The 13,912-nt window shown below is 35.4% G+C and overlaps 1 protein-coding gene across 2 annotated transcripts in view; it reads left to right on the plus strand.

Annotated features, from left to right (window-relative positions):
- ADGB (androglobin) overlaps positions 1-13,912 on the plus strand; it is a 198,346-nt gene that overhangs the window by 129,704 nt on the left and 54,730 nt on the right. For both annotated transcript variants that reach the window (XM_030809809.1, XM_003255848.2), the window contains exons 26-27: positions 496-683; positions 7,070-7,254. In XM_030809809.1, coding sequence (XP_030665669.1) covers positions 496-683; positions 7,070-7,254 — 373 coding nt within the window. The remainder of the gene's footprint in view (positions 1-495; positions 684-7,069; positions 7,255-13,912) is intronic.

Genomic DNA, 13,912 nt, shown 5'->3' on the forward strand with positions numbered 1-13,912 from the left:
CATCCTCAATCACACATCTGGGTTCTGTGGAATCAAATCAGCTATTAATTTTACAGTTTTACCTGTCATGTCAACAGAATACATTTCTTTGAACTCTTCTGCTTTTTCTTACTCTTCACTGTTCCAGAAAGATAGATCTGGGAGACGGTAGCTTTTGGGCTACTCTGGGATGGTGCAATGATAAAAATCTACCATGGGAGGCATTAGAAGAATTAGAAGAGGATATAGTAATCATCTATTGTAGTTAAGCACTTTATTTTATAGTTAAGGAACCACACAAAGGAAAATATCACAGTTTATTGTTTTCCTGAAAACTTTGTAGGATAGTGCTTTCTGAGAGAAACTCCAAACATAATCCTAGTGATTCTATGTTTATTAAGAGATCTTGGGACCTATAGGTATATCATAATAAGACATTTAGTACTATTAGATATTGTACATTTGAGAAAATAATGACGATGTAATTCATTTCTGTGTAATTTATCTTTCTTATAGAAGGGATACACTTTCGTGGTGGAAGCATTTACAGGTGGCACATATGTAGCAGCCTCACGATGGAAACTGCGTCTCATTGGTTCTTCTGCTCCACTGCCATGCCTCTCTCGAGACTCTCCATGCAATACCTTTGCCATAAAGGAAATCCGAGATTACTACATACCCAATGATAAGAAAATTTTATTCAGGTACAAGTATATGACAGAAGGGGAAAGGCATTTTTTAAAAAATATTAATATTTTAGGATAAAAATAAATTCTGCAGTAAAATCCTGAGTCGGTTTTGAATTTCAAATTCTATATTCTTTTTGGAAACAATTAATTGAGTGTAATGTGATTATGTGGGTGTTACATAAGATTAAGCCTGTATGGCTACGTATAATGGTAGAGAGATGTCCCTAGGTCTTCATCCTACTTGACTTTGATTAAAGATTCTTCATGACATGGCTTCCTCTTTGTGTTCTTCTTCTTCTGCTCCATCTCTGACTAGTATTTTGTGAGGGTTTATCAACCAACTCAGCCTTCTTTTTATGCTCATCTATGTGCAGTGTTCTCCTTAAATAGCCTAATCACGGATTCCACTCTCTTTCCTTAATCAGTCTTCAATGTCCCTGCACTATTTCCAGCCCTCATTATCTTCAGTCTATACAATTGTTTTGTTTCTGGAATCCATGACTCTACTATATTCCCTTTTCTGCACTTAATCAGTTTTTCCTCATTCTCCATATCCTTTTACATACTCATCCTTTACTTCCACAGTAATTGCCTTTCAACCACACATATTTGAATATGTGATTCTCCTGCTTTAAAACCTTTGATAACGTTCCATTGGCTACAAATAAACTCCGAAGCACATAGCATGTTATTTAGCATTCTTGAACAGATGCCTAACACAGTGCGCTCTCCTGATGGAACTAACGACCACCTCCTGATATACATGCCCAGAAATTTTATTTTGCTCAAGCGTTTCCTCTTGTCTCATGTGTCCTGTCCCCACCTCTCCACTTAAAAAAAAATCATCACCTTTAATGATAATTTTCAATAGTAAAATTCTTTGTGCTTAAACCTTCAAATATAATTAGTTGGCTCTGGTCATGTTCCTAAAGTTCTTTGTTCTCTCTGAGACTGTGACATATCAAATTCTATCTAGTTAATTTCACATTGGCCACTATGAGAATCAACAATGATTGAAGGCAAGAATCATTTATTTTCAATAGAGGACCTAACACAGTGCCTGATACATAATTGGCCTCCATTAACAATGTGTTGTTATTCAACGAGTTGTTAGAATACTTATCTTCTCTTTTTAATATACACTTCTCTGCACAGAAAATTTGGAAAATATGTGTATTCCCAAGAAGGAAAGAAACACACCAATAACTAAAAATCGCAATTGTGATAAAATATCTTAACTACTATGATAGAAAACCATTGTATCACATGGCAGGGCCACTAATAGACTAAAAAGTGACATTTAACCTACTACCTAAATTATCCCAGAAGCTGGTATTAAAGTCATCAAGCTGAGTGGTGAGGAAGGTGAAGAGGGAGCTGCTTAGGTAGCATAAATGAAAATTCATAAATTAAAGGATATACAACTTTTCTGGAAACTCAAGACATTGTTTTTTGTTTGCACAGTTGGGTTTCGGCATGCTATAGTTAAGTAGTAATACCAGAAATTCAGCAAAAACTTTCTGAGAAGAGCCTCACTGGACAAGGATGAATTTTTACATTAGGAGCAAGCAGACACTTTAAAGGATTTTAAGAAAGATTACATTATCAGACGTGTTAAAAATTATGTCTGCATAGCATGAATTTTTAAAAATACATTATATATATATATTTACATATATATATAATTTTTGAGACAGAGTCTCACTCTGTCACCCAGGCTGTAGTACAGTGGCACGATCTTGGCTCATTGCAACCTCTGCCTCCTGGGTTCAAGTGATTCTCATGCCTCAGCCTCCCAAGTAGCTGGGATTACAGGTGCATGCCACCAAGCCTGGTTAATTTTTGTATTTTTTGTAGAGATTAGGTCTCACCATGTTGTCCAGGCTAGTCTCAAACTCCTGGCCTCAAGTGATCCACCTGCCTCAGCCTCCCAAAGTCCTGGGATTACAGACGTGAGCAACTGCACCCAGCCCATTAATTATATTTTATAACAGAAAAGATGTTAGAACTATATTATTTTAAAATTATATTTAATCATAAAAGACATGGAATATGAAAAAAAAAACTTCACTCAAGGCAGCAGTGTGTTGAATGAATGGAAGTGGAGCATAACCGGAGGGAGGGAAACCAGGTAAAAGCTTTGAAACAACCCAGAAGTGAGATTATGGCAGTCTGAAGTAGGGCAGCATATTGACCTGTGAGGACTTCCGTAACAGAAGTCCACACACTGGGTGGGTGACTGATGCAATAGACATTTATTGTTGCAGAGCTGTGGAAACTATTAACAGAAGTGTGAGATCAAAGTGTCAGCAGGGTTGGTTCCAACTGAGGCTGTGGGAGATAACCTGTTTCATGACTTTCTCCTGGCTTCTTGTGGTTTGCTGGTAATCTTTGGTTATCCTTAGCTTTTAGAGGCATCACATCTATCTCTGCCATCATCTTCTCGTGGTATTTTCCCGTGTGCCTCTGTTTCCAAATTTCCCTTTTTCTTTAGAGACAGTCTCACTTTGTCACCCAGCTGGAATTCAGTGGTGCAATCATGGCTCACTAAAAACTCCTTAACTCCTGCCTCAAGCAATCCTCTCACCTCACCATAGCTGGTACTACGGGCACATGCCACCATGCCCAGCTAATTATTTTTTAAATTTTTTGTAGAGACAGAGTCTTGCTATGTTGACCAGGCTGGTCTCAAACTCTTGGCCTCCCAAAGTGTTGGGTTTACAGGCATGAGCCACAATGCTCAGTCCTAAATTTCCCTTTTTTTATGAGGACACCCTTCATACTGGAGTAGAGTCCACTCTAATGACTTAATTTTAACTTGATTCTCTGCAAAAGACCCTATCTCCAAAATAGGTGACATTGTGAAGCACTGGGGGTTAGCACTCCAACAGATCTTTGGTGGTAGGAAGGGGCACAATTCAACCCATAACAGGCAGTGACAGTGAATCTGAAGAGAAGAAAAAGGATTTTAAGATATTGAGGTAAAATTGACAGCCTTGCTGGAGTTCTAGGGTTTGACTTGGGAAATGTTTGGATGATGTCATTTACTTAGATGGAGGGGAGAAGCTCATTTGCAAGGTGGGCCATAGGAAGACAGCTGATTCCTTTTTAGTTTTTAAATGTGGTGGTCTAGTGAAATAGCCAAGCAATACTGCATAGGTAGTTCCACTGCAGACATTGATTTGGGAGTCATTATTCTGTTGCTGCTCATCGAAGTGCCCAGGAAAGTTTGTAAAATGAGAATCAGACCTAGGACAGAACATGAAGACTCTCTGATGTTTGTGGGAATGTCTGTCAATGGAAGCAAAGCAGCCCACAAATAGGAGGAAAAGTATAAAAGTTGCTGTGCTCATAGTGGAAGAGTTTTTAAAGGAGGAGGAAATCAAGGTCCAGTCAACACTGTCAAGTTCTCCTGAGAGGTAAAAGAAGATGAGAACCGAAGTTTCGATAGGATGGTGACAAACTCCTTGAAACCTTGGCAGGAGTAGGTTTAGCACCTGGTGTGTTATTCCATTCTCACACTGCTATAAAGACATACCTGAGACTCAGTAATTTACGGAGAAAAGAGGTTTAATCGACTCACAGTTCTACAGTATGTACAGGAGGCATGGCTGGAGAAGCCTCAGGAATCTTACAATCATAGCAGAAGACGAAAAGAAAGCAGGAAGAGTCTTCACATGGCAGAGCAGGAGAGAGAGAGAGAGAGAGAAGGGGGAAGTGCTATACACTTTCAAACAACCAGATCTCATGAGAACTCACTCACGATCATGAGGACAGCAAGGGGAATTCCGTCCCCATGACCCAATCACCTCCTACACCAGGCTGCTCCTCCAACCCTGATTATCATAATTCAACATGAGATTTGGGTGGGGACACAGAGTCAAACTGTATCACCGGTGTTGGTGGTGGAGTATGCACGTGGAAAGTGGTAAGATGAGAAGAGTGGAAGCAGACAACTCTCCTTAGGTGCTGAGCTAGGAAGCTGGAAATGCAGTAGAGGCTGGCCTGCAAGGTGGGCTGAAAGTTGTGTTGCTTTGTTTTTTGCTTTGTTTTAATCTGTTTTAAAGATAGGAGAGAACTGTACTTATGCACAAGCTAATTTCAAGGAGGAATAAAGAGTGGGGTTTATTTAAGACACAGGAGAGGGGCCAGGCACAGTGGCTCATGCCTGTAATCCCAGTAGTTTACAAGGCTGAGGCAGGAGGATTGCTTGATCCCCGGAGTTCAAGAATAGCCTGGGTAACATAGTGAGATCCTGTCTCTACAAAAAAATTTAGTTGAGCATGGTGGTGCATACCTGTAGTCCCAGCTATATTGGAGTCTGAGGCATAAATATCATTTGAGTCCAGGAGTTCGAGGTGCAGTGAGTCATGATTGCACCATTGCACTCCAGCCTGTGTGACCTTTTCCATATATATATAGAGAGAAAAAAGTGTTGTCTTTTAGTATCGTCATATATATGAGAGACATGATACTCAGAAAAGCAAATTTCTAGAGAAATTAAAAGTTGATAGTGTCCTGAGCATTTGTGAGGAATCACCTAAAATGAGAACAAAAAGCCAACTCTTTAATTGCATTAAAAGGGGAGCGGGAAAGAATAGATTAGACTGCATGTTTCAAGTCTTTTTGCAAGAGGTTTCCAAACTATTGGTGAGGGGTGAAGGTGGAGGCTGTGGGTACTACTTTAATTTCTCTGTATTTTTGTGAATCACAGAAAATGCTATTATCAGTGAAGCTCCAAAGGCTTCTGCCAGGAATGCTTTTTGTGTAATAGAAAAGGTTGACGTGGCAGTAGTTTGCAGATCTATTAACAGGTTTGGTGGCTTTTAGGGCTATCAAGTTTTATATTTGTTTATTTTTATTAAGTTCTGGTGTACCTGTGCAAGATGTGCAGGTTTGTTACATAGGTAAACATGTGCCGTGGTGGTTTGCTGCACCTATCAACCCATCACCTAGGTATTAAGCTCAGCATGCATTAGCTCTTTTCCCTGATGCTCTCCCACCCCCTACCCTCCCCCAACATGCCCTAGTCAGTGTTGTTCCCCTCCCTGTGTCCATGTGTTCTCATTGTTCAGCTCCCACTTATAAGTGAGAATATGCAGTGTTTGGTTTTCTGTTCCCGCATTAGTTTGCTGAGGATAATGGCTTCCAGCTTCATCTATGTCCCTGCAAAGGACATGATCTCATTCCTTTTTATGGCTGCATAGTATTCCATGGTGCATATGTACTATATTTTCTTTATCCAGTCTATCATTGATGTGCGTTTGGGTTAATTCCTTGTCTTTGCTATTGTGAATAGTGCTGCAGTGAACATATGCATGCATGTATCTTTATAATAGAATGATTTACATTTCTCTGGATATATACCCAGTAATGGGATTGCTGGGTCAAATGGTATTTCTGGTTCTAAATCTTTGAGGATCACCACACTGTCTTCCACAATGATTGAACTAATTTACATTCTCACCAACAGTGTAAAAGAGTTTCTATTTCTCTGCAACCTCACCGGCATGTATCGTTTCCTGACCTTAATAATCATCATTCTGACTGGCATGAGATGGTATCTCATTGTGGTTTTGAATCACATTTCTGTAATGATCAGTGATGTTTAGCTATCTTTTATGTGTTTGTTGGCCACATGTATGTCATTTTTTTGAGAAGTGTCTGTTTATATGCTTTGTAGGGCTATCAAGTTTTATAAGTGACTGCTTATTACATCTAAATAAAAAGTTATATTTTTTAAATCTAGGATTTTATGATAATAAAAGTTCTATTTCCTTTTGTTTTACAGTACTATATTGGGAGCCTTTGCCAAAGTCTATAATAACTCCAGTATTTTCAGTATGTTAGTGAACTTTACAAAGTAGTTTTAGTTTTAGGTTATCATATCAGAAAATTAGGCAGTTTTCCTTACTGTACTAGTCTGGTCTTGCACTGCTATAAAGAAATACCTGGGTAATTTCTGAAGAAAAGAGGTTTAATTGGCTCACTGTTCTACGGGCCGTACAGGAAGCATAATGCTGGCATCTGCTCAGCATCTAGGGAGGCCTCAGGAAGCTTCCAATCATGGCAGAAGAGGAATGGGGAGCAGGCACATCACATGGCCAGAGCAGGAGTAAGAGAGAGAGAAAGGGGGAGGGGGATACACATGTTTAAACAACCAGATCTCATGACAACTCACTCACTGTCATGTGAATGGCACCAAGTAGATGGTGCTAAACTATTCGTGAGAAACCTGTCTCCAAGATCCAATTACCTCTCACCAGGCCCCACCTCCAACAGTGAGGGTCACAATTTGACAGGAGATTTGGGCAGGGACATATATCCAAACTATCTCACTTACTGACCTGAGAGAAAGACCAACATACTTGCTTATAACGTTAACTTTTTTTTCTTTACAGATATTCAGTTAAAGTTCTAACACCACAACCTGCTACAATACAGGTACGCACATCCAAACCAGATGCATTCATCAAGCTGCAGGTCCTAGAAAATGAAGAAACTATGGTGAGCTCCACTGGAAAAGGCCAAGCTATAATCCCAGCATTTCACTTCTTGAAGAGTGAGAAAGGTTTGAGCTCCCAGTGTAAGTGTACCTTTATGAACAGGATAGTTAGATTCATAAATGGATATTTATGTTTTCATGACACTTTAAAAATGAAAATAAAGTAGCAAGTAACCACTTAAATTATGAAACTTGATAGTACAGTAAAATATTATAAGTATAGCATTTGCATGTCAAATTAGGCTCTGAAAATCAATATAGGTTTATTTTAAAGCCTTTTCACCTTGGAGAAAAATTTGCTTTCCTATTACATGAGCCTTCTTAATAAGAAGTCAAATTTTATTATTTCGAAAGAATATTTTTACTTTTTTAAATTCCTAATTCATTATTTTCAGAAAATATTCTACTTACTAAAATTAACAAAAACTAAAGTTATTACTTTCAATATACTATTCTCAATGAGTTATTAAATAAATAAAATAATTTTGGAAATAATCGTTAGCAGTGCTACTCTGAAGTGTATTACTTAGTTGTGTTAGTAACTTGATTCTGACTGTAAAAATCACACATTACCAATGTAGCATATTTGGAAAAATAGAAAATTAAAAACAAGGGAACAAGAAATGCCTTATAATCGTGCTACTCAGGAAAAAAAAGTTAATATTTTACCTTTTTTGCCAAAACACACGAAATATTTTGGCTTGTATGCCTTCATTCTCCATTTTTGCATTTAGATTTTAAGCAAAACAGTTCTTACCTATTTTGCCCATTGCTATTTCTTCTTTCTTAAAATAATAACTTTATTTATTTTTTGTGGCCTTGGCTGGGACCTCCAAACCAAGGTTAAATAAGTGATGATGATGTATTTCCTTTTCTTAAGGCGGAACACTTGGGACATTTATCATTTATTATCTTTTTTGGTGGCTTCTAATAATTAGACTTTATGAAACTTGAGAAAGTTCCTTCTATTGATAGCTGTGAATTTTAATATTGAATGGGTTCGGAACATTATTATTTTTTGTTGTTGTTTATAGAAATCATCAAATTTTACTCCTTTGAGTTTAATAAATTTAGTTTGAATTTTGAATCGCTCTTGCATTCTTAGAATAAAACCTATTTGGCCATGATGTTTTAACATACTCCTATGTTTAGAATATATAATTTTACTCAGTTTGCTGGATCATAATCAAAACTTTGTATCTCTATGAGAGTTTTTTTCTCTATGTGCACCCGTACATTATTCTTTTCTAGTTCTCAAGCTAAAATTATAATGAATACTTGAAATTAATTTGAGAACTTTTCAGTTTTTCTATTTTTCAGTCTTTTAAATTCTCCAGGATTCATTTCTTTTTAAAAAATTTATTAGATTTGTCCTCAAAACTTTCTAAATCTGATGTTTTTAGGGGAGAGACATTTATTTGTTTTTTTACTATTTAAGAAAATAACTTCAAAGGTTATTTTTTAACTGCCTTTAATTTTTATAGAATATATTTTTAGTGAAAAGTACAGATTCATTTAGATTTTCCAATTTATCTGCATAAATTTGCATAAGGATTTTTAAAATTTTTAAATATCTTCTCAATAGGTTTGTATAAATATAATGTATTCTTTATTTATTTTTAATTTATTCCTAATCAGACTTTTTTTGAATTTACTCTGTATTATTGGTCTTTTCTTAGAAAGAATTGGATTTATTATTCAAACCCGAATGGCTCTTTTAGATTTATAATCTACTTCATCAATATTTATATTTATCTTTTAAAACCCTTTCTCTACTTTTAAAATTTAGTCAAATGTTTTTTTCTTCTAGCTTTGCCAGTTGCAATTTTAGTTCATGTTTTAAATCTTGTTTTTAAATGAATATACTTAATGCTATACATTTTTCTAACTCTGGCTACATATGTTTCATTATATTTTATATCTTAGAATGCTATAAAATTTTTATGTAGTGTTATGTTAGCCATGGGCTATGATTTATTTTTTACTTTTTCTTTCACCTTAGCATTTATAACATTTTTAGAATTCCTAAATAATAAAATTGCTTTATTTAGCCTATTTCTGTTAATTTCTAATTGAATTCTGTGGAGTTAGAAAGTGTAGATATATTTTCTACTTTGAGGATTTGATTGGTGTTTTTCCAGTTTCCTGATTCAAATCAAGTTTGATTACTGTCCCACTGAGGTTTAAAAAAACTCTAATTTTGGAGGTAGTCTGATGTCTAAATGCACACATACAATTTCATAAAAGTCAAACTTGCTAATTATGATATTTAAAATGTCAAGATTGTCATTTATACTTTAATTGGTGTGTAAATTTCTTAGTGATGTGTATTAAGATCACCTATTTTTATTTTTAAATGTGTGATAGCATCTCTAACTCTAATATGTTTAGTTTTACATATTTATATGCTATGTTGCTAGTTATATAAGTTTCATATTTGCTTTATATTTTTCATGTTTATTTTTAAAATAAACATAAAGCAACCTTCTCTTAACTTTAACAGGATTTCTTATCACTGATTCTTCCTTTTGTTATTCTTCCTTTTGTTATTATTTGCCTGTTGATACTGTTCATCTGTTTAGCTTTCCATCCTCTACATGTTTTTGCTGTGAGTCTTTCTCCTGTAAATGGATATTTTTTCTACACAATAATATATGGACTGGCTTTGTGCCCTGCCCAAATCTCATCTCGATTTATAATCCGAATTGTAATCTCCGCATACTGGGAGAGGGACCTCGTGGGAGGTGATTAGACCATGGGATGCTATTCCCACATGCTATTTTCGTGATAGTGAGTTCTCACAAAATCTGATGGTTTTATAAGGGGTTTTTTTCCCCCTTCACTCTGCACTTCTCTCTCCTGTCACCATATGAAAAAGGATGTGTTTGCTTCCCCTTCCTCTTCTGCCATGACTGTAAAGTTCCCTCAGGTCTCTTCAGCCATGCGGAACTGTGTGTTAAACCTCTTTCCTTTATAAATTATCTAGTTGGGCAGTTATTTTTAGCAGTGTGAGGACAGACTAATATAAAATGCAAGATTCTTGTCTCTAAAATGGGGGACTGCAGTCCATTTAACATTAATTTTGATGTGTATGCTTTTTTTGAATTATTCCATCACATTATATTTCTTAATTGATTACGTCGTCTAGTTGACCTTTGCAAAGCTATTTCACAATCAGCACCCTTCCTGAACTTTTTCCCCAATAGTGTTTATTTTGATTAAACCTACAAGCAAGTTACTAGAAATAACTCATTTTTCTATATGTAAAAATCTTTATATCCCTTTTCTACCTAATATCTGTATTTTGTTTGTTTGTTTTGTTTTAGTTATATAGGTGGGCATTCCAGAGCAATACAGATTCTAGTGGTGACACTGACTTTTGACTCCCTGTCCCTCTCTAACAACTACTGGCAAGTTAGGGAGTATAAGCTGAGCAACAGGTCACTGCAAATTGTTTGATATCCCATCATCTTACACAGGCTTCAGTAGTGTGAGCCTCTGTCTTTTCCCAGTCCAGTGTTCTATCCAGGAACTGCTCCTAGCTAGTGGGATGAAGGGTACTACTGAAGGATTTATTATTTACACTAACTTGACTGGAGGCACTCAGTCTCTAATACAAATCCTTCCTATCATTCTCCCCAGAGCTTTCTGCAAGATAGACCTTGCCACGTGTAGCTCTACTTCTGAGTGTTGTTTCCTAAATCAGTTTCTGGTTTTGATCACTAACGTCGGGTAAGAATCCATTTCCAGGGAGACAAGGAGTACAGTTTGGGCTGTGACCTTAATCAAGATTTTAACACTGCTTATTTGAAATCTGTGTTTTTTATTTATCTCATTATTATGATTTATAGAATGTAAAATATTACATATACACACCTCTGATTATTTTCTCCCTATTTCATTCTTTCCATATTTCTAGTCTGACTTCAGTTTCTTCTGATTTTATTGCATAACTCATTGTAATTGTGCTCGCTAAACATAATTTCCATCCTCCCACTGTACCGATATATTTCCCTTCTAAATGCCCCAATAAATAGTACTACCCACTCGACATCAATGTATTGATCATTATTTTGTTCCTAGATTTTTTTTTTTTTTAAGATGGAGTCTCACTCTGTCACCCAGGCTGTAGTGATCTCAGATCACTGCAACCTCCACCTCCTGGATTCAAGTGATTCTCGTGCCTTAGCCTCCCAAGTAGCTGGGATTACAGGTGTGTGACACCACACCCGACTAATTTTTGTATTTTAGTAGAGACAGGATTTCATTATGTTGGCCATGCTGGTCTCAAACTCCTGACCTCAAGTGATCCACCTGCATCAGCTTCCCCAAGTGCTGGGATTACAGGTGTGAGCCACTGTTCCTAGATTTATTTTGAATGCCTGTAATGATTTACCCACAGTACATCAACAAATATGATTGAGGGAATTTGTTAAAGAAAACTCTTTGTATTATATGTTGCACCATTTACAAAATTTAATTTATAAAACATATTTACTTTTATCAAATGTTTTTTACAATTTGGATTTCCCCATTTGATTTATAGTTATAATAAATTATATAAATATTTTCAATATTCAATAATATTTGCTATTTTAGAATAAAACCTAGTTGATTGTGGTGTTTCAATAGTAGTAGATTTGGTTTACAATTATTTTATTGGGAATTTTTTTTATATTATTATACTTTAAGTTTTAGGGTACATGAGCACAATGTGCAGGTTTGTTACATATGTATCCATGTGCCATGTTGGTGTGCTGCACCCATTAACTCGTCCTTTAGCATTAGGTATGTCTCCTAATGCTGTCCCTCCCCCCTCCCCCTCCCCCCACCCCACAACAGTCCCCAGAGTGTGATATTCCTCTTCCTGTGTCCATGTGTTCTCATTGTTCAATTCCCACCTATGAGTGAGAACATGCGGTGTTTGGTTTTTTGTCCTTGCGATAGTTTACTGAGAATGATGGTTTCCAGTTTCATCCATGTCCCTACAAAGGACATGAACTCATCATTTTTTATGGCTGCATAGTATTCCATTGTGTATATGTGCCACATTACAAGAGAAGTATACATAAGTATTTAAAACCAATTTTTATAGGTTTACTTCTGGCCAAGAAAGATACAGAAAAATTGAGTGGAAGGGTAACTGGGTCAGAGATCAGAAACTGATCCAAAAGTAGAGCCAACATCTATAATGGCTCTTATTTTACATGATATTTCTATTTTACCATTAGTATTTCCAGATGAACTTTAATACAATTTTTCAAGTTTTCTCAAAACACACAGAAATCATTTTTTCTTCTGACTGCCTTGAATATATAGATACTATAATTTAAGGAAACTGACATTGTTACAGTATCAAATTTGCATGCAAGGAAAGTCTATTTCCATTTATTTATGACCTATGTTTCACAGAAAAGATTAAAAGATTTCTCCACATGATAGAACTATTTTTGTGCATTAGATAATTTCTTCATTTAGACTTCAAACAGGGTATTGTTTTTAAATTGATGCTATTAATTTGTGTCTATGAGTGATATAAAAGACACTGAATTTAAAAATAAACACTTTTCCTTGGCTTCTCTTGGAAACAAATCTATTTACATATCCTTTACTGTATGTATTTCTGGAGTACCCCCACATAAATACTAATAGTTGCAAAAAATCTGTGTGTGTGTCTTTACAGGATATCAAGGTACACACTACCTTGATAGGTATCCTGTACACAAACACTCTTACCACATGCTAAAGGAAAGACAAAACTTCATTGCAAGGATGCAGAAGTTCAAAGTGAGACAGTCACAGATCTTATATACAGACTTCTTTATATCTGTTTTGTATCATATCATAGGAATTTACAGAATATCTGTATATCTTATAATGTTTCAATAACAAAATCTTATACTAATACTTATGGTATAAGATCAATATAAAATTTGTAATTTTGAATATTTTGTAAAATTTCTAATTTTAAAATTTTTAATTTGGGAAATTTATAATTTTCCATAAAATTTACATTCTAGATAACTGAGTATTTGAGGAAGCCCTATAGACTAGGAATAATACAATATTTTATTTCATATGGTTATATAAGGCTCCTACAGAGAATGATCTGTGATATGCCCAATCTTTAAAATTCAAGGATGGATTTTAACAAATAACCTGTGTATCTAATTTTCTGAATGTGTACATGCATATATATTAAATAAATGTTTAGAAGTAGAACTACTAGGTCAATGAATGGGTACATGCATTGTTATTTTCTTATACATTGTCCAGTTGCCCTCTACTGGAGTTTGAGTAAATTTATCCTCCTTTATTCATGCTCCCCTGACTTGACAGAGTTATATTTCTTGGCTTTTGTCATCTGAATGCTACAAATATTAATTTATATTTCATTTGTCTTTAGTGAGGTTTGAACAAGTTTTTATGTGTTATATTTCCTCTTTTTGTATACCTTCTTTGCTTTCCTGTTTTTTAATTGAAGTTAGCTATTTTTTTCTAGCTGATTTGTAGAGTCTCATACCTTAGGGAAATTTGCCCTTTTACCTATGTGTTTCTAATGTTTTTGTAAAAAAATGAGTTATGAATTAATGACTAACGGATGGAAGGAAGTAAAGGACAGAGCCTTTGTGTCATACATTTTTAATTTTTTATTAAGGTATAATTTATATACAGCAAAAAGTATAAATCAATGTTTTGATAAGTACATACTTTAGTGTGACCCACACCCCTAACAAGA

This window comes from Nomascus leucogenys, chromosome 3 (genome assembly GCF_006542625.1).
Source record: "Nomascus leucogenys isolate Asia chromosome 3, Asia_NLE_v1, whole genome shotgun sequence".
Classification (NCBI taxonomy): domain Eukaryota; kingdom Metazoa; phylum Chordata; class Mammalia; order Primates; family Hylobatidae; genus Nomascus; species Nomascus leucogenys.